The 27,027-nt window shown below is 38.4% G+C and overlaps 4 protein-coding genes across 4 annotated transcripts in view; 2 read left to right on the top strand and 2 right to left on the bottom strand.

The window, feature by feature from the left end:
- The window catches only part of LOC134851470 (clathrin heavy chain 1-like), a 519,829-nt gene that overhangs the window by 441,841 nt on the left and 50,961 nt on the right, over window positions 1-27,027 (bottom strand). The gene's annotated exons all lie outside the window — the stretch shown is intronic.
- LOC134851472 (eukaryotic translation initiation factor 2-alpha kinase 3-like) overlaps window positions 1-27,027 on the bottom strand; it is a 98,730-nt gene that overhangs the window by 20,746 nt on the left and 50,957 nt on the right. The gene's annotated exons all lie outside the window — the stretch shown is intronic.
- Window positions 562-4,783, top strand: LOC134851211 (protein arginine N-methyltransferase 7-like). Its single transcript, XM_063867195.1, has 3 exons — window positions 562-869; window positions 2,676-2,736; window positions 2,853-4,783. Exons 1-3 carry the CDS (start codon window positions 648-650, stop codon window positions 4,724-4,726), a joined length of 2,157 nt encoding a protein of 718 aa, XP_063723265.1. The 5' UTR covers window positions 562-647; the 3' UTR covers window positions 4,727-4,783.
- LOC134851890 (transferrin-like) overlaps window positions 22,241-27,027 on the top strand; it is a 36,872-nt gene continuing 32,085 nt past the window's right edge. The window contains exons 1-2 of the mRNA XM_063868165.1: window positions 22,241-22,314; window positions 25,434-25,472. The gene's annotated coding sequence lies outside the window, so the exon portion shown is untranslated. The remainder of the gene's footprint in view (window positions 22,315-25,433; window positions 25,473-27,027) is intronic.

Raw genomic sequence — 27,027 nt, 5'->3', positions numbered from 1 at the left:
AAAATAAATACCAAGTATTTTCTCTGTCGGGTGTCCTAAGAGAGGGGTCTTTTTATTTCGGGCAGGGTACTTTGGGGTCTTTAAAAAAGATGGGTCCTTTTAGACCCTACTTTTGGTAGGACCCCAAAGACCCCTACCGTCGAAAAGACCCCCCCCTAAGGACACACGGCGGATTACAATACTACTTATCTATATCCAAAGAAGAGAGAAAAAATTTCGAATAAACGTGTATATAAACAGAATTCATATTTGATTTCAGCCAGAGAATATAGCGAATGGACCCGATTATAGCTATGAATCTTATACATTTAGCTCGACCAAAAATATTTCATACAAATAATATAGAATTTTCAGCCTATAAGATTCGGCTTACATTTGCTTTAGGTTTGAAATTAAGGTTCACTTTAACACAATTCAAACGTCCCAGCCCTTCAGGAGTTTGACCCCTGTTCACCCTGAAGGCCAAACTTTGTACTTGACGACATCTATTTTTGGCTGACCGACCAAAAAATGCTGTTAAGCATAAATCATAAATTATAGCAACGATCAGTTTTCAGAACGATTAAAATGAATATTTACCCGTGAAGGCTTCGTGCTTCCAACTCATGATTTCACTCGAATGACAATATACTAGTTACTCGAATAGAATGTTTAAACTCACACGTGATCCCCACACCGGTAAGTTAGAATGGAGTGTACTTCATAACAGTGCAGATGATTCTGAAGATACAGTCGGAGGTCTTGAAAGTGAGATTGCTCTTTCGTCGTATGGTGACATGCTCCATGATGAAGACAGAAATAACAAGTATGCGGAGGCCATTACCAAGGCTGTTCGGTCACTGACAGACCTTAAAGACGGAAAAAGTAAAGTAAGTATGAAGGTTTTTATATTAAATGTGGATTTTATATTTAATTGAAGAATTGCTGTTGGAAGATTTGCGCCTAAAGAATTGGTAAGATAAAGATATCATTGCCGAAATCCTATCATCCGATTTTGTATGCAGCGGTTGCTCAGTTGACATAGAATGAGCTGCAAACGCAACATAACATGCGTTAAAAACCTGGTGTTAACGTTTTTTCTTAAATTTTTCCAAATTTAATTTCATTTTATTGCATTTAAGCAGGCCTATAATACGGTAATGAGACGTCAAAACTCACCTTTACTCCAGGAATTTGAATTTTTGATGCTTTTTTGGCGCCTTCTTGAAAACAAAATTTTCTTTGAAAATAACCAAATAAAAGAAACCTTCAACAAAAAAAGGTACAAAATTGTTTTGATTTTTTCATTTTATGATGATGAAAACTGTTGTCAACAATACGTTTTTTGCTATTTTTATCGTTTTTATCTATTTTCTAGTTTTTCGTTCAGATCTGATCATAGCCGATTGAGCAAAAATCATTGCAATATGCAGAAAAAGTATTTTTATTTTTTAATTTGGTCGGAAATTTCGGTGCTGCTTGCACAGCAACCGGCTATCCTTGTTTCTGATTTGAGTTTTGTGACCATTTTTGATATTAACAATTTGTTTTTTTTGTCATTACACGAGCATCTTTTTTTCGTCTATACGTTGTAATATTTTTTTCATACCATTTCGTATTCACTTCCTATATGTTAAGAATGATGCTATTGGATTGATTTGATAATTTTCCAGAGTTCGTATAGATTTTTTGCATTTTTTGTGGCAATTGTTTGGAAGTTTTTTTATTCACGGGTGCTTTAAAATGTCAGTTTTTTTAAAAAAAAATTGTTTCTTAGTTTCAATGATTATAGCCAAAACACTTATATAGGTCGTGATAATTTTTTTCTTGGAAAAATTTGATTACGCCAAACATGACCTTTTGCTGTTTGACTTTTATTTCGCTTTAAGTCCAATTAATTTTGATTTGCTTAAAGGAAGGCAATTTACGTTCTCTTAAGAAATAGAATGCAGAAATGGCCCAAAAAATTGTGAATGACTTTCTGGTTCGAAACTGCATTTCAAATCCAAAACCAAGTTAGTTTATTTTTGTTTCAGGTGAGTTCATTGATACTTTTCCATTTGTTGTTTTTTTTGGATATTTTTCAATTTTCCTCAGTTCTAAGGTAGCAATGGATTTAGGTTTGAACTAAAATGTTTCTGATGGGCTTGCAATTAGTTTGGCTCAACTTTTTGCGCAAAGTTTTGTGTTATATTTGGGGATACGATTTTTAAACGAAATTTCACGTTTTTGTTGAATCTTTTCCAAGTTTTTGTTACGAGAAACTGCTAAATTATTTTGAATAGTTGAGGTAAAATGGTTTTGATCAGAGCTGCAAGAATTTTAATAGATTTTGAAGATTTTTAGCCGATAATTTTAACAATTTTTTTAGCTTGGGTTTTTTCATCAAGGTTTTTTGAGTTTGTGACTGATTTGGTTTTTTGATGACTTTCTTTTTGATTTAGTTATTACGAGAAATCTTCTGAGAAAATATTCAAATATCGTAACATTTATATAAATTTCAAATTTGAAGTAGTTTCACGAAATTTCTTGCTGTTTTTATTTAACTACAGTAAATTCACTCTTTTGTAACTATTGGTTGACCATGCTTTCATTACAGTTACTTTACTTGATACTTGTCAACTGTTCTTTCTGCTAATAAAAATTACATTAAAGAGTTAAAGTTTTTGGATAGCTGAAATAGAATTTTGTTTAAGATTCATTGTGTGGATATTGGCACTGGAACTGGCTTACTGGCGATTCTAGCTCTCAATAGCGGTTAGTCACACATCTCTCTTTTTCAGCCATAATGGGCAAATGGGTTTTAGAAAATTCCGTTGAACAAAATTTCGTGTTTATTTTTTGTTAAGAATGAGCTTAGTAGATTATTTTAGGAGCTGATCTTGTCACTGCTTTCGAGTCTTTCCTACCGATGTATCAAATTGCATCTCAAACGCTATTGGACAACGGAATTGACCAATCAAGCGTCGAATTAGTTCCAAGATGCTCCAAAGATGTCAAACGAAGTGAACTTTCACTCAAAGAGGAAGTTAATTTAATAGTTGCTGAAATATTTGACACTGAATTGATCGGCGAAGGTTGTCTCAGTACATTTATACACGCGAAGAAAGAGTTATTAACTACTTATAAACAGAGCGATGATTACAAATTTGTTCCTCATTCGGCAAAAGTTTTCGTGATTACCTTCCAATCGAAATTCATTAGGAAGTTTTTGAGAATCGAAAGAGCATTTGGAGAAAGTTATTTTGGGTCGTATTTCAAGAATGTTCAAAGTTGTTCAGGACTTGCCTCGCCTTTAGAGCTTCAATTCGCGCATTTATTGGAATCGGATTATTTGAAAGATGATTTTATCGAACTATCAAAACCCATCGAGGTTTTTGATTTCAATTTTTCGAACCTTTCGGAGGAAAATTTAGAGGAGAGCAAAGAAATAGATATTCAATGTACGAATTCAGGTTCAATTGACGGTCTGTTGTTTTATTGGAAGCTATTTATGAATGATGATTCGGCAGAAAATGACTGTGATTCAATTATTTCTACATCTCCTTTTAAGGACAGTTTCAGAGATCTGAAAGTCCCCTGGCGTGAACATTGGATGCAAGCTGTTTACTGTCCGAAAAATGCTATAAAAGTTGAAAAAGGGAAACACATTAAGCTGAAATGTAATCACGATGAATACAATTTCTGGTTTGATATTAATTCTGTTTCGGAGCCAGAAAAATTCACAGACAACGAAATCAATCCCCCATCTTGTTTTTGTGGAGTGCATATTTGCCTTAATCGAAATCGGTTTCTGCTAGCCAACGATATTGATTACTTCGAGAAATACCGAAAAGCTCTTTTGACTTACAATTTGAGCTCAAAAACTGTTTTACTGGTAGGAAACTTCAACCTATTACTTGATTTAATTCTTTCCTTGAAACCCGCTAAACTTTTAATTTACGAAGAAAACACACTTTGTTTGAAAACTTTACGAAAAATTATTAAGTGCAATAGTATACCAAATATTGAAGTTGAATTCCTACAAATATTGCCACAAAGCTTTGAAGTTGATTTCATTATTGGCGAACCTTATTTTATGTCGTCGGAATTACCGTGGCATAATGTCCTAACTTTTCGACAAATAGTAAAGTTTGTTCAAAAAAATTCTAGCCAACCCTTTCGAGTGATTCCTTCAAAAGCAGTTTTAAAATGTGCGCTTGGACGAACGACTAATTTGCATAAAATTCGTGAACCGATTTCAGGATCAATTCATGGAATCAATTTACAAGCATTTAATCAAGTCATGACTAAGGTATCAAAATCTGCCTTTGCAAATGTTGAAAGTCATCGATTATTTCAGTACGAAACTTTTCTTCACACAAAACCAAAAACAATTCATGAATTCGATTTGAGTTCCGAAGTAAACGAAGAGAGTTGGAGCTATCAATTTGACCTGAAAAATATTCTATCGGAGAAGAAAAACCGTTGTGTGTCAAATTGTTTATTCCTATGGATGGAATATGAATTGATTAGTTCGCAAACAAGTGGCGATTGTGAATGCAAAAATGTTGTCATATCGGAGGGTCTTTTGGATCAGTTGGATCAAGGAGATAATTTCGACGATAGAAATCAAACTGATAAAAATACTAACTGGAATCCCGTGTATAAGCAAGCTGTTAGCTGGGTTGATTCAAATTCTACGCAAATCATTCAGATTGAATATTTTTATGATACAAATGAAATAAATATCAAGTTGGAAAAATGAACTGAAAAAAAATTAGGCAACTCTTATCTCAATTTCAATAAAATTTTTTATTGATGATTGTTTTTGCTCAAGGTTGAATTATTGATTGGAAAAATAATAAAATCTGAAATATTTTCCGTTAAGTCAGTTTCTTGCTCACGCAACGTGTTTATAAATTCTTTGACCTCACGGAGTGTCGCCAAATGGCTACTCACGGAGTGTCGCCAAATATTTGGAAAGGGAATATTTGGAAAGGGCCCAAAGCCACGACGGTAAACGGAGCTGCAGGTTGACGCTCGACAATCATCTTTGATCTCAAACCATCAAATGATTAAACGATCTTTAATGTTTTTCCCACTCAATTTCGAGTATATCAACAAACTCGGGACAAGAAAAATTATCCTGTTTTCCTTTAATTTGTATCATTCTAAATTTTTTCGTTATCGAAAAAGAATAAACATAGCTGGAAAAGTTCAAAAAATATTTAAAAGAAAATTTTTTTCACATTTTATTTTTGTAATTTTTTTGCGTCTTTTTGGTCTTCTCGCAAAAATAACTGGTACTTATATTTTTCCGACCATTAGTAGTAAGGAATTTTTTAATCCATTTTTTCTCCAAATAAATCTGCTTCTACAAAGATACGTCGTACCAGGTATTTGTATCTATCAGCTTGAATTAGTTTCAGTTATGATCGAGGTTGCGTTCATAAATTTCAAGAAAAAATTTTCTTGGTTTTAAAAAAAAAGATGCTCCGAATGTTCAGTTTTTTCACTCTGATGTCAAATAGTTTTTTAAACAGTGTCGTCATTTTTAGTAAGTAAAGATAAGTTATTTTTTGAGGCCGAAACTTTAAACCGTCTTGATATTCCAATTGCTACAAATGCATCCCTCGAAAAACTCCTAAAGTTAGTATTCCGTGAGCTATTTTCCTTGAACTATTTTTGAGATTCTGTTCTACTGAAAAAAAATCGAAAAATCTAATTTCAGCGTTGAAGGCTGAACGTAAAGAAAAACTTTAAATTTGTTATTTTTCACTCGTGTGATTTCAATATCTAACTAATCAAAACTTTAGAGACTCAGGCACCATAAATTTCCTATGAACCAAAAATTTTACTATAAACATAGCTGGAAAAGTTCAAGAGCAATAAAATTGAACCAAAATGTAAATGCATTTAGGGACAGTAGCCAAGCGTATCCAGGGTGCGTCCCGGCGGGTTCGGCGCCGGTTCGAATCCCGACTAGGTCATTTCCTTTCTACAACTCAAATATGCCCCGAACTGGATGGGACGCTCCGTAACCAGGTTCGACCCCCCCCCCCCAAAAAAAAAACCTATTTTAACCGTCTTTTCGCTCTAATTTGGTTCAGCCTTGATTAAGGCTGACCTTTAGAAAGAGCAATTTGTCTCAAGGACAAATACTGGCCATTTTTGCAGCTTGCTTTGAGTTATGCAGATGTTTATGACCGATGTTACCGATGATAAAGTCCGTTAAAAAAATATCGTTGTTGCCAAATTTCCTGAGCTATTTTACCGATAAAATGCTCGTTAATTAAATTGTTTGAAAACTGATTTTTTCAAACTGTGGAGATTGACGCGCACATTTTTGCGCCCCACAAAGGACCTACACACGACGAAGTCGACACAAGGGACATGATTCGGCATTCCAACACAAGGGACATTGTGTTGGAACATCTGGAGAAGTTGTGTGCTCTGGTGTGGACCCCACTTTCACAGAGGAGGAAGAACAACTGAAGAAAGAAAAAGACAAGGAGACTACAACAGCAGCGTCCACAGGTGAAGTCAAGGAGAAAGGAGAGAACCAGGAGAGCAGGACCGGAGCTGTAGCTTCAAAAGAAGGAGAGAGTGAAGTTGTGCTGTTGGCCGAAAGAGAGTGAAGTTGGCCGAAACAGAGTGAAGTTGTGCTGTTGGCCGAAAGAGCGTGAAGTTGGTCGATACCAACTGAAGTAGTGCAGTTGTTCAGAATCGTGAGAGAGAAATTTCCGGTGCCGAAAATATCCAAAATCGTCAAAAACTGTAAGACTTGTCTAGTTTTTTTAAAATCTTTCTGTGCAATAAAATTACATACGATGTCTTATTGTGTATCCCAACTCAAAGCAAGCTACGAGTGGTAATTTTCCCGATACCACAAATTTTTGGGTAATTGTAAACGGAATATTAGTCCGTGAAATCGGATCCTAGACAAGAGGTAGTGGACTAGCTTTTGGGTTGGTTTACGACTCGAACCTGCTGACCAAAATTTTCCGAAAAATTTTGGGGGAAAAGTTTAAAAAATTGCCAAAAAATCCTCAAAACGTCCCCAGAATTCTGCGAAACTGTGCTGTAACATGACACCAACCTTATGGTAAGTGGTCTGCTAGCGAAATATCAGGCAAATTAAGTTGAGTTTTTTCATCCTCAGGTTTTTTCCGCGTGAGTTGTTGGAACTTAACCAGTTTGCCTGATCCCCCACCCACCATTGGTGAAACTGAAAACCAGTTCGCTTCAAGTGAATCTAAGCCGTTTCAGCCCGTCCGATTATTGACTTCGTTGCGCGACACTAATGTTAAGTGGTCAGGTAGGGTGATATTAAGTGAGTTTAGTTGAATTCTTTCATCCTCAGGTTTACTCCGTGTGTGTTGTTGGAGTTCAACCGACCTACTTAATTTCCCCACCCCATTAGTACTTAAGCGTAACGTATCTGTCGCATAGGTCTCTTAAGTGTATGGTATTCATTCTAGGAGCTAGTTCTCTAGACCACGCGCTCCGTAAACTATCCGCAGCGTCTCAAAAGCGCGTGAAAGAGACTTGTTTCACAAAGCCCGGTTTAAGGTTTAACTTTAACGCCAGGGACTCGCAGAAAACTATCCAATACTATCTGCACCATTTTTCGTCGAATCGGAAAGATCTGGTTATTTGGCACGACGCGATAAATAACTCCATTAGTAAGCACCGCAGTAACAACAACCGTAGTTTGAGTACTGACCAACTTAAGAGCCTTTTTTGAGAAACAAGGAGAATTTTACCGCTATTGTTTACTGTCGCCGCAACGGTTCGGACAATATAGAAAAAGAGTTGAAAAAGACAGGTATTCTCGTTCGTAGTTGAGGATTTTATCTCAAAGCGAAAGGCCAAAGACCAAATACTTATCGAAAAGTATAAAGAGCTGCATCAGCCCCCTTCCCTTGAGTTGAAGACTCTGTTGTTACTTAGACGATACAAAGCTGACCTAAGTACACTGAAAGCTAAGAAGAAGCGGAACCGTTTTTCGCCTAAAAATCGTAGAGCGATTCACAATAGATTTAAGCGTTAAAACTTCAAGTTACTCCCCCTTGTAAGTTATTGATGTATTAGAGTTTTTTGTGGATTTACTTGAGAAAAATAAAGTATTTTCTGAGAGTCGTTTATTTCTGAAATTATCAGGCATGGAAGTTAAGTTTCAGAAGAAAATTAAGAAATTGTTTGAGAAACGTAGCAATCTCGAAAACGAACTTTATAAATGCCATAAAATAATTTTAGAGTACATAGAGAGTCAGAGTCGTTGCTCAAAACTTGAAACCTATATTGAAAAATGTAGGAACTATTTAGAACAAGCGGTCGAGGTAAATAATGAGTTAATTGATATGGCTGCGAAAAGTGCCAACCCCGACAATTTGATACCGGCACAGGATATGTGGCTTCATAAGTTGGCTCAAAGCAACTATAAAGTTTTACAGGAAGCTATCACATATAAAACAAGTTTTGAATCAGTAACAGAGCCGGACAACAGATAGCAGCTCAAAAATTTCTCATCATTCTGGAAAAAGTGAAAAACCCCAGTCGCATAAAACAGATACCCGCTCTAAGTTCTCACACCGAAGCAGCCGACATCAGCAATCGGGTTCTCAGAAATCTAGTCGTTGTACCGCCGCTCCGTCGAAAACACTTACTGAGAAAAAGCGCGATTTAATAATTTTAAAGAAACAACAAGAGGAACTTGAGAGGCAGGCCAAGGTGTCATTAAGACTGAAAGAGCAGCAAAACAAGATAAAACAATATTTTTTAGAACAACAAAGCAGTTTAGAGTTGGAAGAATTGGCTGAAGAACACAAGAAAAAACTGGCGGAAATTGAGTTGAAAGGGCTTGAGTTAGAAGATGAGTTTCGGAAATCAGCGAGAATGCTGAGCAAAGTGGTTTAACTCGAATCTCTCCACAACTAACAATAGACGAAAAGGATCGTACGCGTCACTGGGTCGAATCTGTTGACCACAATCAGCCTGACTCTGTTGTAGTTTCCAATCAAGAGCAGCACGTTCGTTCGACAGCTCCTGAGGAAACCTATACTGCATCAACAAATTACATGGTCTCATCAAGTTTTACAGGAGTGAATAATGTCCAGGCAGCTTCTAGTGATCCGGGATTGTATTTCAGTAACCGCATTCACGGACAACGACATAACTTGTCGAATTTGGTCCAATCGCAGATTTCCGTTAACAATCCAGTAGGGTTACAGCAGGTCATTCAACCTGTTTATATTAATTTGCCTCAACCCACTCATCCAGTGATAGGCAATCCAAACACAGGGTCAGTAGTCCCGTTAACTTCTGCAATTTTGCTCCGACAACATCTGCAGACGTTCCTTCTGGTGTAGCACCGTTCGTTCCTGCATCAACAACAACTAATCAGGTTTCTTCAAGTTATCAAACTACAGGATCAGTAGTAGCTGGCTACCAAGCACCTGTAATCCCATCACAACAATATATGGGTGTTCCCGTTATAACTTTTCAAGTGACCACTATAATCCTTATAGTAATTTGTGGAGACCAGCTGTTGCTGCCCCTTTAATGTCAGCTCAACAACACTACGTTCCTTTGACAACTGTTTTTTCCGCAGTAACTCCGATTGTTCCTCCGAATAATTTTGTTCGTTATACAAGTGGAGGGACTGTGTTCTTTGCGCAGCCTGAAAATTTTTCTCATGCTAATCAACCGTTCGTTCCTGATTATCACGGTAATTCTTCGAGTTACACAGCGCCAACTCCCGGTAATTCACCAGGTGCAGACGTCGAGCGTCCACTTTCGACACGAGAATTGGTTAATATACTCATGCACAGCCGAAAAGATCGTCTCCTTGAGTGGAAGCTGACCCAGCTCGATGGCAAACCACTAAATTGGCATGTGTGGTTTGGGCAGTTCATATCGACGGTCGATTCAGCCATACTCAGTGACGATGAAAAGCTTACCTATCTGAAAACGCTCGTAGTGGGTACAGCAAAATCCGCAATCGCTGAGTATAGCTATAGCGGAGTACTATATAAAGACGCATTAGCAACTCTTCAAAGAAAGTTCGGGCAGCCGCATGCGGTAGTAGGGGCTCATCTAGATAAATTGTGTAATTTTCCGCCGCTTAAAAGGCATAACTCGGAAAATGTAATTGGCTTTTCTTCTACAATTTCTGGACTTGTTGCCGTATTCAAGTCTCTATCTTTTAACGATGACCTGAAAAGTGTTAACTTACTGAATCAGGCTGTGAGTAAGGTTCCCCCAAACCTTAAGGAAGCATAGTCAATGCAAACCGTAAGACGCCAGTGGCATCGACCAACTCTGCTAAATTTCAACGAATGGCTTAAAGGAAAAGCGGAGGGTCATGAGAGGCTAAAAACAATAAGTTCTAAGGGTAAGTCTGAAGAACCAGTGAATCAAGAAGTAGGTACGAAAGTGTTTGCTAGTAACGCAAGGGTAAGTGCTAAGACTAAGGAAAAACGAAAGTTCCTTCCATGTTCTGTATGTAAAGGTCAACACGCTCTTTGGACTTGCGCCGTTTTCAAAGAGAAAAACGCTACGCAACGAGCGACACATATAGACGAACAAAAACTTTGCTTTCCGTGTTTACAGAGCAATCACAGTTTTCGTAATTGTAGCAAGGCCAGAAAGTGACCCAAGCCAGATTGTGAAAGCACGCACAACGTGCTCTTACATGGAGCTTAGAAACTTTTTCTTCCTAAGGATGCTAAAAATTCCCCGGTGTCAGGTAACGCAAACACTAAACATGTATCGACTAACGCTGCCGTCGGCGATATTCATAGCCAGGAGTCAACTAAAGGCCTCCTGCCAGTTGCATCACTCGCCGTCTCTTCGGAAGCGACGATTACTAATGCCCTAGCTCTTTGCAATAGTGTTTCCACGCACTCAAGGTATCCGCCGATCTCGTAAACCGTCTCCATTTGGTTTGCGCTCCCGTTAACCTCACCATAAATTGATTCAATTCCACGAGCTTGATGAAAACTCATCAAGTAAGTTTTCAAGTTTCCGCCGAAACTATTAATAGTGAATTTTCGTTTTCTTTTTGAGCTTATGTTAAGGATCATATTCGCATTGGATCGGATACAGGAAAATTACCCGCCGTTGGCTCCGATAAAACCAAACATTATAAGTATGAGGAAGTCGAAATAATTATTGGACAGGATTTCTACCATGCCATAAGACCCGTTGAGTACCCTTCTGGGGGAGGACTCTATTTCACCGTGCGCCGTACGCCTTCCGATATGTTGGGTTTTAAGTGGACCGTTACCGCCGTCCTTTAAGTCGAACTCGTCTTGCTTTTAAGTGTGTTGTCGAAGACATGCCTCTTGCGGACCAAATTAAAACTTGGTTTGAGTTGGAGTCATATGGAGCCTTCAAGCAAGTAGATGCCCGTTCCGCCGCCGACAAATGCGCTTTGTCCGTTTTGAAAAATGACACCTTTCACGATGGTGAGAGGAACATTGTACCAATGCTTTGGAACGATAAGGAAATTACTTTACCGAATAACTATTTTTCCTCCTTAGCTCAATTAAAGTTTTTGGAAAGGAGGCTAGATAAGGATCTGTCGCTCCGTGAAAAATACGCCGAAACAATTAGAGAAGATATACAAAAAGGATATGTCATAATCGTTAAGGCACACGATCCCAAATCACGAGCCGATCGTGAGTGGTATCTCCCGCATCACCCGGTGTTGAACCCGAATAAACCCGGTAAGGTGCGCCGAGTCCTCAATGGAGTATCGAAGTGTCATGGCGCTTCCTTGAACAAATCTCTGTTGGTTGGCCCGGATCGGCTTCAAAACCTCATTTTTGTACTTTTAAGATTCCGTCAGCATAAATACGCCGTTTCAGCTGACATTGAAGGGATGTTTTTACAGGTTGGAGTCCGTGAAGAAGATCAACCTTCTCTTCGTTTTTTGTGGCGGGGGGACCCCACATCAAGTGATGTAGTTCACCAATATACGCGTCACATTTTTGGTGCTCGTGACTCGCCGACTTGTGCGAATTTTGCTTTGCAGAAGACTGCATCGGATAATCAAGCTGAGTACCCCGAAGCTGCTTCGGCTGTTGTCCAGAAATTTTATATGGATGATTATCCGAATTTTTTTCAAAACAGGAATAACGCCTTGAAATTAGGTAGGGATTTAGTCTCGTTGCTTAAACTAGGTGGGTTTCATCTGACAAAATTTGTCAGCAACGTGCCCGACGTAACAACCGCTCTTGATCCGGAAAACCGTGAGTCCAATTCCGCTGTTAAAGATATTTGTGCGAGTCCAGACCAGTCGTCGCATGTTCTCGGTCTTAAGTGGGATCTAGTAAAAGATATCTTAGTCGTTAGTAGAGGGGTTGATCGTCCACTAGACAAAGCAATCACCCAGCGTACCGTGTTGAGTTTTGTTTCCTCTGTTTTTGATCCAATTGGATTAGTGGCTCCGTATACCGTGAAGGCTCGCCTTCCATTAAAAGATATCTGGCGAATCAGCGGTCAAAAATGGGACGATGATCTGCCAGTGGGAATCAAAAAGCAGTTCCTTGAGTGGCACTCAGGTCTTCGTTTGTTAGGTTCTCTGACAATACCTCGCATCTATTTCACTGAACCTTTCGACCGAATAGAACTTCACATGTTCGGTGATAGTTCGCAGGATGTTTTCTGTGCCGTCGCTTTCCTTCGTGCGCGACTTACTAGCTCGCATCAGACCGAATTAGCCTTTGTGTTTGGCAAAGCCCGCGTCGCGCCTATGAGAGCGCTTTCTATTCCAAAGTTAGAGCTTCAAGCGGCTCTTCTTGCAAGCCGCTTAAAAGAAGAAGTTTTGAAAGGTCTTACGTTCAAAAGTACGAATATTTTCATGTGGACAGATAATACCACTGTTCTTCAGTGGCTTAACTCCTGTAATAAACTACCCGTTTTTGTTGGTAATCGCACTGGTGAGATTCTGGAGTCTACCACCACTGATCAGTGTCATCACATACTTAGCGGTGATAACCCAGCTGATACCGGTACTTGAGAGATTTCTTCGGAAGCCCTCAAGGAAAGCAGCTGGGTTAATGGCCCTAGTATACTGAGAACGACTGATTGGACGTTCAACCCCGATACAAGGGTTATTGATAAAATAAGACTCAAAGGACCATCATGTGATATCGACATTTGTCTGGAAAATTCTTCAAATTTCGTCGTCGATGTTTTGACTGAAAATAATTTTCCCTTCGGAAAATGGGAGAGATTCAGTTCAAATGTAAAATACAAACGCACAGTAGCATTTTTGTTAAGATGGCTGCCATCCCATAAACATTTCCGGTCGAGTATATTAGAAATTACAGACCCGTGTAAAATGGATATTGCTGAACAGAAGCTCATTTACCTGTCCCAGGGTGAGACATTTCCTAGTGAGCTAAAACTACCAAGATCCGGTAAAGTTATTATGAGGAATAGTCGGATCGCCAACTATTTGCCGTTCATTGGACCAGCTGGCGTCCTTCGCTCGATTGGTTCGCATCAGCCGCCTGGTTAATTGCGATTTCGATAGCAAGCAACCGATTATACTTCATGCACGTCACGCGGTTGTTCGGTTATTGGTTAAACACTTGCACGTTAGGAATTTCCATCAAGGCTTGGATTACATGCGTGCGTTGGTTAATTTGAAATACGTTGTGTTAAATTTGCGATGGTTGCTGCGAAACATTGAAAATACTTGCGTTACGTGCCGAAAACGCAAACCGTGACTCATATTATGGCTGATCTGCCCATTGCTTGGTTACAAACAACCTCCTTTCTCTAACACAGGTGTCGACTACTTTGGGCCGTTCCTAGTTCCAATCCGGAGAAGTACGGAAAAGAGGTAGGGTTTTTTGTTCACCTGTCTCACCACTACAGCGGTGCACATTGAAGTGGTCCCCTCGCTCGACACAAGCTCTTGTGTGATGGGCGTGGAGAGGTTTATTGCACGTCGCGGTACTCCGACTACCATCATGTCCGACAACGGCACGAACTTTGTTGGCGCTCAAAAAGAGCTCTTAGCTTGCGTTGAGAGTTGGAACACGCTCGCACCCGCTGTTTTTGTTCAGAAAGGGATCAAATGGAAACTCAATCCACCCAGCGCACTGCACCATGGTGGCTCCTGGGAGCGATTAGTTCGGAGTGTCAAGCGCGTTTTGTATGACATCCTAGGCAACAGAAGAGTAACTGAGGAGGTTCTAGGAACCACGCTATGCCTTGTTGAGCAATCACTTAACGCTAGACCGATAACAGTCGTTAGTACCAATCCGCTAGATCTAGAGGCGTTGACCCCGAATCATTTCATCCTTGGTAAACACGCAGCGAATTTTCCGTCGCTAAGTTTCGAAGAAAATTTCGACTATAAGAAGCGTTTCGCCAGAGCACAATCATACGCTAACGCAATATGGACACGGTGGGTGCGGGAATACGTTCCTTCCCTCAATAGGAGGGCAAAGTGGCACAACCAGTCAGACGTTAAGTTGAAAGCCGGCGACTTGGTTTGGGTCATAGAGCCTGACACTCCACGTGGACATTATCTACTCGCACGTATCCTAAATCTGCACTATAGCAAGGACAGATGCGCGAGATCCGCCGACATAAAAAACGTTATGAGCGAACTGACCCGCCCGACCGTAAAGCTCGCTCCCGTTCTTCCTTGTTTAGGGGTGGAGGATGTTGCAGCGCAAATGTAAGCGAGAGTACAAATGCATATAAACGCAAATGTAAGCGAGAGTACAATTGCATGTAAAATTGAACCAAAATGTAAATGCATATAGGGACAGTAGCCAAGCGTACACAAGGTGCGTCCCGGCGGATTCGGCACCGGTTCGAATCCCGACTAGGTCATTTCCTTTCTAGAACTCAAATTTGCCCCGAACTGGATGGGACGCTCCGTAACCAGGTTCGAACCCCCCCCCCCCCAAAAAAAAACCTATTTCAACCGTCTTTTTGCTCTAATTTGGTTCAGCTTTGATTAAGGCTGACCTTTAAAAAGAGCAATTTGTCTCAAGGACAAATACTGGCCATTTTTGCAGCTTGCTTTGAGTTATGCAGATGTTTATGACCGATGTTGCCGATGATAAAGTCTGTTATAAAAAATTTCGTCGTTACCACATTTCCTGAGCTATTTTACCGAGAAAATGCTCGTTAATTAAATTGTTTGAGAACTAATTTTTTCAAACTGTGGAGATTGACGCGCACATTTGCTTTTATTGAACACTAAATTTCTGTAATTTTTGTAGTTTGTATTAATTTTTTCTTATTTTTGTTTTACCATTAGTGGTTTCCGTCTCCTTTTTGTTCGCTAGCTTGCAATGCTTTGCTCGCGTTGCATCGCAAGGATTGCGCAGCTCCGCTTGGGCTGTATAAAAAGTTAAAAATCAATTTTTACACCGGCAATAAAATATACAATTTGGCATATATAATCTTATATCATTTTTAATATAGAACATAAATAATCAGCCCAAAGTGAACCAAATGATTTTTCAAAGGGACTGTTGCCGTGTGTTTAGCAAAAGTTTGTATAATTTTTGAATAAATGTTTGCTTAGATCTGATATTTCTCAGCTTCAAATTTTAATTGAATCATTATTAGAAGTATAACTTCCAGATGATTCTACCCATTTTGTTTTAAAGAATCCAAATGGGGATTTTTTTATCGGCAAAATATTTTTGCGACATCAAAGCTGATCATTTTTTTAAAAAAAGGTAGCTTATATTTTTTGCCCAATTATTTTGTTTAATTGCTCGGTTAATATCTCGGATGGCATATTTGTGACACAAATCGTTGTTGTTTTTTCTGAAAAAAGCGTTATATATGCTTCTGAATCTGATTATGATATATACTGTTTGTAGCTCACAGTTCATTGAAAATTTTACAGACTGCGTTCAATTTTTTTTCAGTGTTTTTCGTATTTTTTTGTGATTTCGGCAGTGATTTTGTAATTTTTGTGATGTCGGCTGTTTTTGCGCTTTTTTTGAGACTTCCGCAGGATCGTCTTTTTGTGTTTTTTAGGATTATTCATTATTGTACCTTGAATATCTAATGCAAGAAAACCAAAACGAAATTTTTGTCTAAAAAAACTAGTCGAAATCTTCCAGCTACTCAACGAAGTTAGTATGCCACATCCTGACACTTCAGCTTAAATGGTATATAAAGTTCTCAATTATAAAAATCTGAAAATTACTATAAAAATCAAGTGTACTATGAAGACTGTAATGAATAAAGTCAACTAAAGGCCTCCTGCCAGTTGCATCACTCGCCGTCTCTTCGGATGCGACGATTACTAATGCCCTAGATCTTTGCGATAGTGCTTCCACGCACTCAAGGGTTTCCGCTGTTCTCGTAAAACGTCTCCATTTGGTTGGCACTCCCGTTAACCTCACCATAAATGGATTCAATTCCACGAGCTTGATGAAAACTCATCAAGTAAGTTTTCAAGTTTCCGCCGAAACGAATAATAGTGATTTTTCGTTTTCTTTCCGAGCTTATGCTAAGGAACATATTCGCATTGGATCGGATAGCATAGGTATTCCTGAATTACAGGAAAAATACCCGCCGTTGGCTCCGATAAAACCTATACCTTATAAGTATGAGGAAGTCGAAATAATTATTGGACAGGATTTTGTACCATGCCATAAGACCCGTTGAGTACCCTTCTGGGGGAACCTCTATTTCACCGTGCGCCGTACGCCTTCCGATATGTTGGGTTTTAAGTGGACCGTTACCGCCGTCCTTTAAGTAGTTCACCAATATACGCGTCACATTTTTGGTGCTCGTGACTCGCCGACTTGTGCGAATTTTGCTTTGCAGAAGACTGCATCGGATAATCAAGCTGAGTACCCCGAAGCTGCTTCGGCTGTTGTCCAGAAATTTTATATGGATGATTATCCGAATTTTTTTCAAAACAGGAATAACGCCTTGAAATTAGGTAGGGATTTAGTCTCGTTGCTTAAACTAGGTGGGTTTCATCTGACAAAATTTGTCAGCAACGTGCCCGACGTAACAACCGCTCTTGATCCGGAAAACCGTGAGTCCAATTCCGCTGTTAAAGATATTTGTGCGAGTCCAGACCAGTCGTCGCATGTTCTCGGTCTTAAGTGGGATCTAGTAAAAGATATCTTAGTCGTTAGTAGAGGGGTTGATCGTCCACTAGACAAAGCAATCACCCAGCGTACCGTGTTGAGTTTTGTTTCCTCTGTTTTTGATCCAATTGGATTAGTGGCTCCGTATACCGTGAAGGCTCGCCTTCCATTAAAAGATATCTGGCGAATCAGCGGTCAAAAATGGGACGATGATCTGCCAGAGGGAATCAAAAAGCAGTTCCTTGAGTGGCACTCAGGTCTTCGTTTGTTAGGTTCTCTGACAATACCTCGCATCTATTTCACTGAACCTTTCGACCGAATAGAACTTCACATGTTCGGTGATAGTTCGCAGGATGTTTTCTGTGCCGTCGCTTTCCTTCGTGCGCGACTTACTAGCTCGCATCAGACCGAATTAGCCTTTGTGTTTGGCAAAGCTCGCGTCGCGCCTATGAAAGCGCTTTCTATTCCAAAGTTAGAGCTTCAAGCGGCTCTTCTTGCAAGCCGCTTAAAAGAAGAAGTTTTGAAAGGTCTTACGTTCAAAGTTACGAATATTTTCATGTGGACAGATAATACCACTGTTCTTCAGTGGCTTAATTCCTGTAATAAACTACCCGTTTTTGTTGGTAATCGCACTGGTGAGATTCTGGAGTCTACCACCACTGATCAGTGGCATCACATACTTAGCGGTGATAACCCAGCTGATACCGGTACATGAGGGATTTCTTCGGAAGCCCTCAAGGAAAGCAGCTGGGTTAATGGCCCTAGTATACTGAGAACGACTGATTGGACGTTCAAGCCCGATACAAGGGTTATTGATAAAATAAGACTCAAAGGACCATCATGTGATATCGACATTTGTCTGGAAAATTCTTCAAATTTCGTCGTCGATGTTTTGACTGAAAATAATTTTCCCTTCGGAAAATGGGAGAGATTCAGTTCAATTGTAAAATACAAACGCACAGTAGCATTTTTGTTAAGATGGCTGCCATCCCATAAACATTTCCGGTCGAGTATATTAGAAATTACAGACCCGTGTAAAATGGATATTGCTGAACAGAAGCTCATTTACCTGTCCCAGGGTGAGACATTTCCTAGTGAGCTAAAACTACCAAGATCCGGTAAAGTTATCACGAGGAATAGTCGGATCGCCAAGTATTCGCCGTTCATTGGACCAGCTGGCGTCCTTCGCTCGATTGGGCGCATCAGCCGCCTGGTTAATTCCGATTTCGATAGCAAGCAACCGATTATACTTCATGCACGTCGCGCGGTTGTTCGGTTATTGGTTAAACACATGCACGTTAGGAATTTCTATCATGGCTTGGATTACATGCGTGCGGTGGTTAATTCGAAATACGTTGTGTTAAATTTGCGATGGTTGCTGCGAAACATTGAAAAAACTTGCGTTACGTGCCGAAAACGCAAATCGTGACTCATATTGTGGCTGATCTGCCCATTGAAAGGCTTGGTTACAAACAACCTCCTTTCTCTAACACAGGTGTCGACTACTTTGGGCCGTTCCTAGTTCCAATCCGGAGAAGTAAGCAAAAGAGGTAGGGTTTTTTGTTCACCTGTCTCACCACTACAGCGGTGCACATTGAAGTGGTCCCCTCGCTCGACACAAGCTCTTGTGTGATAGGCGTGGAGAGGTTTATTGCACGTCGCGGTACTCCGACTACCATCATGTCCGACAACGGCACGAACTTTGTTGGCGCTCAGAAAGAGCTCCTAGCTTGCGTTGAGAGTTGGAACAAGCTCGCACCCGCTGTTTCTGTTCAGAAAGGGATCAAATGGAAATTCAATCCACCCAGCGCACTGCACCATGGTGGCTCCTGGGAGCGATTAGTTCGGAGTGTCAAGCGAGTTTTGTATGATATCCTAGGCAACAGAAGAGTAACTGAGGAGGTTCTAGGAACCACGGTGTGCCTTGTTGAGCAATCACTTAACGCTAGACCGATAACAGCCGTTAGTACCAATCCGCTAGATCTAGAGGCGTTGACCCCGAATTATTTTATCCTTGGTAAACACGCAGCGATTTTTCCGTCGCTAAGTTTCGAAGAAAATTTCGACCATAAGAAGCGGTTCGCCAGAGCACAATCATACGCGAACGCAATATGGACACGGTGGATGCGGGAATACGTTCCTTCCCTCATTAGGAGGGCAAAGTGGCACAACCAGTCAGACGTTAAGTTGAAAGCCGGCGAATTGGTTTGGGTCATAGAGCCTGACACTCCACGTGGACATTATCCACTCGCACGTATCCTAAAACTGCGCTATGGCAAGGACGGATGCGCGAGATCCGCCGACATAAAGACCGTTATGAGCGAACTGACCCGCCCGACCGTAAAGCTCGCTCCCGTTCTTCCTTGTTTAGGGGTGGAGGATGTTGCAGCGCAAATGTAAGCGAGAGTACAAATGCATATAAAATTGAACCAAAATGTAAATGCATATAGAGACAGTAGCCAAGCGTATACAGGGTGCGTCCCGGCGGTTTCGGCGTCGGTTCGAATCCCGACTAGGTCATTTCATTTCCAGAACTCAAATATGCCCCGAACTGGATGGGCGCTCCACAATCAGGTTCGAACCACCCCCAAAACCTATTTTAACCGTCTTTTCGCTCTAATTTGGTTCAGCTTTGATTAAGGCTGACCTTTAAAAAGAGCAATTTGTCTCAAGGACAATTACTGGCCATTTTTGCAGCTTGCTTTGAGTTATGCAGATGTTTATGACCGATGTTACCGATGATAAAGTCCTTTATAAAAACTATCGTTGTTACCAAATTTCCCGAGCTATTTTACCGAGAAAATGCTCGTTAATTAAATTGTTTGAGAACTGATTTTTTCAAACTGTGGAGATTGACGCGCACATTTGCTTTTATTGAACATTAAATTTCTGTAATTTTTGTAGTTTGTTTTAATTTTTTTTATTGTTGTTTTACCATTAGTGATTTCCGTCTCCTTTTTGTTCGCTAGCTTGCAATGCTATGCTCGCGTTGCATCGCAAGGATTGCGCAGCTCCGCTTGGGCTGTATAAAAAGTTAAAAATCAAATTTTACACCAGAAATAAAATATACAATTTGGCATATATATTATTATATCATTTTTAATATAGAACATAAATAATCAGCCCAAAATGAACCAAATGGTTTTTTAAAGGGACTGTTGCCGTGTGTTTAGCAAAAAGTTCTATTTTTTTTGAATAAATGTTTGTTTAGAGTTGATATTTCTCAGCTTCAAATTTTAATTGAATCATTATAAGAAGTATAACTTCCAGATTATTCTACCCATTTTGTTTTAATGAATCCAAATGGGGATTTTTTTATTGGCAAAATATTTTTGCGACATCAGTGCTGATCATATTTTTTTAAAAGGTAGCTTATATTTATTCCCCAATTTTTTTGTTTAATTGCTCGGTTAATATCTCGGATGGCATATTTGTGACACTAATTGTTGTTGTTTTTTCTGAAAAAAGTGTTATATGCTTCTGAATCTGATTATGTTATATACTGTTTGTAGCTCACAGTTCATTGAAAATTTTACAGACTGCCTTCAATTTTTTTTCAGTGTTTTTTGTGTAGTTTTTTTTGTGATTTCGGCAGTGATTTTGTAATTTTTGTGATTTCGGCTTCGGCTGTTTTTGCGATGTTTTTGTGACATCGGCAGGATCGTCTTTTTGTGTTTTTTTTCTAAGGATTATTCATTATTGTACCTTGAATATCTAATGCAAGAAAACCAAAACGAAATTTTTTTCTAAAAAAACTAGTCGAAATCTTGCAGCTACTCAACGAAGTTAATATGCCACATCCTGACACTTCAGCTTAAAAGGTATATAAAGTTCTCAATTATAAAAATCTGAAAATTACTATAAAAATCAAGTGTACTATGAAGACTGTAATAAATAAAGACTTCTCAGTTTCTTGGAGGTTTTTGAATGTCAAACTATGACTAACTTGTTTGAATATTCATTAGGATTTCTCTCTTTGGAACTTTTAAGCACAGCTTTTCTTTTACTTTCTTAGTTGAAAGGTAGAGACTAATTCTTGTGCAAACTCTACTTTTCATGCCAAATTTAAGCTCAGCGAAGAAAGCGTTCGCTACTTAACATTTTTGCGATCAATGTAAATTTTGAGTTTGATTAATTGTTGTCTGTAAGTATGATACAAGTAAAAGATTTAGCCTTGACACAGGTATGACAGGCAATTTCGGTTTTTTATGGAGCTTGATTAGAAATAGCTCAATTTTTATCACAGTATTTGAATAGAGGCAATTAAAAGTGCTTGAGTAAACAGCAAGGTCTTGTTTGAGTCAGTTTGTGTTATCGGCCTGCTTTTATGATAATACCGATTAATTGTTTATCTTCCAGCCATTTTGTCTCGAAAATTTTACACCAAAATTACATTGAGCTCGATTCGCTACACCCTTGGACGAAACCTACAAGCATTTTCCACAATTGTAAGAATCTGTCTAATTTTGAGTACTGCTGACAAAACAATACATCGTATTGTGCAAAACAATACATCGTATCAGGATTGACTTCTACCAGGATTTTTTCGGCTTCTCTTCATAAGGCTGCAAGTTTTTATTCGTGAAAAAAATTAAAACATTTAAGAATAATGAAAAAGTTGGTGTTTTGGTTATTGTTACTTCGGCTGATTTGTAGGGAATAAGGCGACATTGCCCAGCCTAAAAATTAGGAGTTGCATGTGTCAGTTACAATGTATAACCAGGGACACAATAGTGTTTCTTTTTAAAAATCATAGTGGGTGGTTAGAGTGTAAATCATTTTTTCTTGATGCAATGTGATATTTTGCGTCTTATCGGAACAGTTACCTCGCCTCAATTCGATTTCTAGTAATTTTTAGAGTTATGATTAATTGCCGCACACAAACAATTCAATTTGCGCATCGATTTGTGAAGATAAAAGGATACAAACGCACATAAATAGTCCATGAGAATGTCAAAATTTGCAATTTTCCAACCAGCTTTACGAAAAAATATCACAATCAAAATATTATCTGTTTGACTTTCAGCTCAGGGCATCGATCTTTTTTACGTGGTATAAAACATTTTCGTCAATATCAACTTTGATCTACTCCCGGAAATTGGTCGGAGGAAAAACTACCCCTAACTATTTCCTCCACAATGTTTAAATAAACATTTTCATTTTTCAATAGCGTTGCAGGAAATCAAGATATTTTTGCTTGAAAACCCGGGTTGACCGCCAACAATTTGATTCTACAATTTCATACCTTGAGAATGTCAGCAAATGCTTGTCACACACATTTTATGAAGAAAAAAACATTACGAGGCCAAACTGTGCATTCTGTGCATTGTAAGTGGATTCCGCAACAGGCCCAAATCAGATTTGTCGCGAAATCCGTAACATTGCTACTTTTCTTTGATCTTCTTTGCTGTTTTGGATTCCACAAACAAATATCTTAAACACTGTACCGTTCAAAATCGCTCCAAAAATAGGCGAATTTGCGGAATCCAGAACAGTTTGTGGAATCCACTCACAAATAACGAGACATGTGTATATTGAATTGAGCTGTTGCGGAACCCTCAACTGTAAGCGGAATCCGCAAACTGTAAATGGAATCCGCAAATTGTAAGTGGAATCTGCAAACTGTAAGTGGAATCCGCATTTTGTTTGCGGATTCCGTTTACATATATGTATGTGTAGTAGCTTTTAAAACTATCTATTATATATTTAAATGCGGGCTTCACTATCTCGCCATGTTTAAGTTTTTTCAACGTATTATTTCTGCATGTTTAAGCTATATCGTATATTGCAATGATTGAAATTTTTTTTTGATTTTCCAATTTGATTTTAGTGGTTATTTTACCGAGTTTACATTAAGCAGCCCAATATCGAATAATGGGTTGCGAACTTGGCCTCCAATTTTGAATGCCCGAATCATTTTAGTTAACGAAATAAGACGACTTTTGAGATTTTTTCGAAAATTTTCAGAAATTTTAAATAACCAAACAATTTACAAAACTTGAAGTTCCCAACCCTGTAGTTGGGTGCTATCGGAGTACTCTAAGGAGTTACAAATCTTGCCTCCAAATATGACTGTTCAAATCCTTGTAGTTTTCGAGATATGACGTTTTTTGTGAATTTTTCAAAAAATTTTCAGAAACCTTAAATTATTATTATTCTTTTAAAATCTGAAATTCCAAACCCTGTAGTTAGGTCCAAACAAAGTACTCTCAAGGATTGCGAATCTTGCCTCCAAATATCACTGCTCAATTCTTTGTAGTTTTCGAGATGTGACGTTTTTTGTGAATTTTTCAAAAATTTTCAGAAACCTTAAATTATTATGATTCTTTTAAAATCTGAATTTCCGAACCCTGTAGTTAGGTCCTGACAAAGTACTCTCAAGGATTGCAAATCTTGCCTCCAAATATCACTGCTAAATTCTTTGTAGTTTTCGAGATGTGACGTTTTTAGTGATTTTTTCAAAATTTTCAGAAAGTTTAAATTAATTATTTTTCAAAATTTGAATTTCCCAACATTATAGTTCAGTGTTGTCAGGGTACTCTAAAGAGTTGCAAATTTTGCCACATAGGACTGCTAAACGCGACTGCTCAAATGATTTACTTTCCGAGCTGTGACGTTTTTTGATTTTCTCAAAATTTCTCACAGAAATTCAAAAAACTTGAAACAACTAACTTGATGAAGATACAACCTTATTGTCAGCGTACACCCTGGAGTCTCAAATCTTGCCTTTTAATATGAATGCTCAAATCCTTTTAGTTTTCGAGAAAAGACGTTTTTTTCTTTTTTTTTCGGGAAACTTTGGTTTAAAAAAACTGACAAAATTTTGGATTCCAAACCCTATAGTAGGGTGCTCTCAGGGACTCTGTGGTTCCAAATCTGGCTTCCAAAATTCTCCAGAGGCCCTTTAAGTTTTCGAAATGACGCATTTAAAATGGGAATTGAAAAAAAATTTAAAAGTTCGAAATTACCAACCCTGTAATTGGGTGCAGTCAGAGTACACTAAAAGTTTGCAGATGTTGTTTCCAATATATGCGGTTTTTCATGAGTTGTCAAAAAAATTCGAAGCACCGAAGGTGCGTTAAGCGCTAGTATCTTTTAACTACTACGTTGATCAGCAACCAGTTGGAATGCTAAATGTTCGATCTCAATTTCTGTCAAACACCCAACTTTGATCTTAAACCCTGTCGAACATACCCAACATCGATCTCAATTCCTGACAAACATACGCAACTTCGATCTCATCTTAATTCCTGTCAAACATACCCAGCTTCAATCTCACTTCCTACAAATGTTAACTTCGATTTCAAATCCTGTCATCAATCTCAGTTCCTGTAAACTTATTCATCAGTTCATTTCAAGCCATTCAATAAAATAAAAGTTTTAGTTTAGCTATTTTGAAATACTTTCAAAATGCGAAATCAGAACATACTTTAATAAGGCAACATTTTCAGGGCTATTTGTTTGTCTTTTTGAACTTCGAATTTGATTCTGCTGTAATTCAAGTTTTGGTTTTTTTTATGATATACTAATTTACTCAAATTGATTAAATAGATCAATTACTCCCTGTGAACAAAATGATTTGACTTCACGCTCGCGAAAACTGAATCCCGAATACAAAATCTCAAATACTGAATCTCAATACTGAATCCCAAATACTGACCGAATTCGGCGATATGTCAACTCAATAATGAATTAACCCAATTACCGAGATGAACTTCTTCGGTGTTGTGTTTCCAAAACTATGATCCCAAAAACTGCCTGCAAATACTAAAGTGTGACATCCATCGATTTAGATACTAATTTTTTACAATTTGATCGTGGATTCCGCTGACAATGGTTAAGTCCTTGCTTTGAAATTCCGCAAGTGCATATGCAAGTTAAGTAATAATTAATTTTCTAATTCCTTTACAGTTTGCGTATTCCGCTTACAAATTTTGCGGATTCTACTTACATTTGCGGATTCCACTCACATTTTACGGAATCCACTTACAGTTGCGGAATCCAGAACAACTAGCTATATTTGCTTGTTGCGAAATCCGCAAAAAATTAAAAGTGCCGACAAAATTTACGTTACAAGTATAAGTACGCGGAATCCACGTAAATCTCGTAAGTGGAATCCACTTACATTTTGGAACATGTTTAAATACTTGTCTCTGGAATCCAGGAACAAATAGACACAAAATTGTGCGCTTATCCAGTGCACAGTTTGGCCTCGTAATGTAAAACTGTTATAAAAAGTTTTCATCGAATCGATGATGTTCAACATTTCCTATTTCAATTTAAGATGAAAAATGCTCCTCATACAGGTTTTTTTCTTGATGAAAAGTGTGTGATAAGCAATTCTTCATCCCAAATTGATATCGTTTATCATAGATTAATTTTCTTTGTTTTATCTGAAATAAATCTCATTCTGTAAACAACGGGCCTCTTCAACCACTGCTTTTTATAAGGCTGAAGCTTCCGAGCCATATTACATTTGCGATAGCAGTATCTTGTAATCGGGATCTAGACTTTTTCCTGTAAACAACCTTTCTCGCCAATTTAACTTGCTATACAATTTTGTAGTGAAACTTAGAACGAGACTCTTTCTCACTTGGCTTAGAGGTAATGAATGAATGAAACTGAAATTTTTTCTGGGAAAAGTTGCATTGTCGGATTTTCGTTTGTCGGCTCAATTGCAACATCGTGGAATTTTTTGAGCTATTTTTATCGAAGATGAAAGTGTTTTTAATTTGTTCCTGTAAATTGTCAAATTAATAGCCCTGGCGTTGTGTATTTTCTGAGTTTTTTTCCGTTTAAAAGCTTTTTTCGGCCTAAATGGTGTTGGCTTATATTTTTGACGGATTAACTATTTTTTTTTGTAGCTTCAAAGGCAATTTTTTTTTTGATTTTTGAATGCTTATTTAATACTGATGGTTGTGGTTTTCACCGTGTTCTTGTATTTTTTTTCCTATTTTTTTTTTCAATTTTGCGATTTCCGTCTTATTTCTATAGCGTGAAATTTGCGCTTGCATGATATCGCAAGCGATGCAAAGATTTGCTTGGCCTTTGCGTATAAAATTTTAAGTTTTTGTTGCGAATTTTGTGCAAGAGTTATAGCAATAAATTGCATGGTAAATCACTAAATGCAGTTTATCTGTTTGATTGTTGCAACTAAACCTCAGGGTTTTCTTGCATGTGAAAAATATTTGGTGTTTGTGTTTTTATTCAAAAACACAGTTTCAAAGCAGAACTACTTTTGATTTTTGATTTTTTTTTTTTGAAAAAAGATAATCGTAATAGTTCAGTTATGAAAAACTGCTTATCTTACAATTTTCATGTTATAACAAGGGCTTATCATCAGGTGGGATTCAAGGAGGGATGCCCCACAGGGATTCGACCGCCTCACCAACCAAAGTGTCCCCTCTGGTATTATTTGATGATATCTGTCTTCGTTTGACCAACCCTAAAGTTTTCGTAAAGTCGCCTTTGGCGCCAATATTTACTAATTTTGAAGTGCAGCGTGCGCCAAGAAAAACATATTTTTTCGGCCAAGTTTTTCCAAAAAATGCTCAAAACAGCTTTTTTACCTGTTGTTTTAAAAATTTGCCTGCGGCACAAATATTTGTGTCAAAAAAAGGTCGTTATAGTGGTTCTGTGGTGCTTAGAAAATCAAAGTCGACAAAATTTCCCGAAGTTTTTTGAAAATCCGCACCCCTCGAGAAAATCTTAGATCTGCTCCTGCATATGGGGTAGATTTCATACAAGTTTCTGTACGTATGAACAGGGGCGGATCTAGGATTTTCTCGAGGGGGGTCGGGTTTTCAAAAATTTTAGAAAATTTTGTCGACTTTTTTTTAGGTCGACCGAATTGAGTTTCCGAGCTCTCCCAAAGCACTAAAAAACCCTGTTTTGGTCTCCAATTTTGTGCGCCGCAGGCAAAGTTCTGAAAAACAGGCCAAAAAAGGCGTTTTTAGGCAGTTTTTCG

Source organism: Symsagittifera roscoffensis, chromosome 7 (genome assembly GCF_963678635.1).
Source record: "Symsagittifera roscoffensis chromosome 7, txSymRosc1.1, whole genome shotgun sequence".
NCBI lineage: Eukaryota > Metazoa > Xenacoelomorpha > Acoela > Convolutidae > Symsagittifera > Symsagittifera roscoffensis.
This window is presented reverse-complemented; position numbering and strand designations above follow the sequence as displayed.

Excerpts from the sequence above, each read along its gene's own strand:
- LOC134851211 (XM_063867195.1), top strand. The coding sequence starts at position 648 with ATGTTTAAACTCACACGTGATCCCCACACCGGTAAGTTAGAATGGAGT. Across the intron at positions 870-2,675 it reads TTAAAGACGGAAAAAGTAAA|ATTCATTGTGTGGATATTGG; the intron begins GTAAGTATGAAG and ends ATTTTGTTTAAG. Across the intron at positions 2,737-2,852 it reads GATTCTAGCTCTCAATAGCG|GAGCTGATCTTGTCACTGCT; the intron begins GTTAGTCACACA and ends AGATTATTTTAG.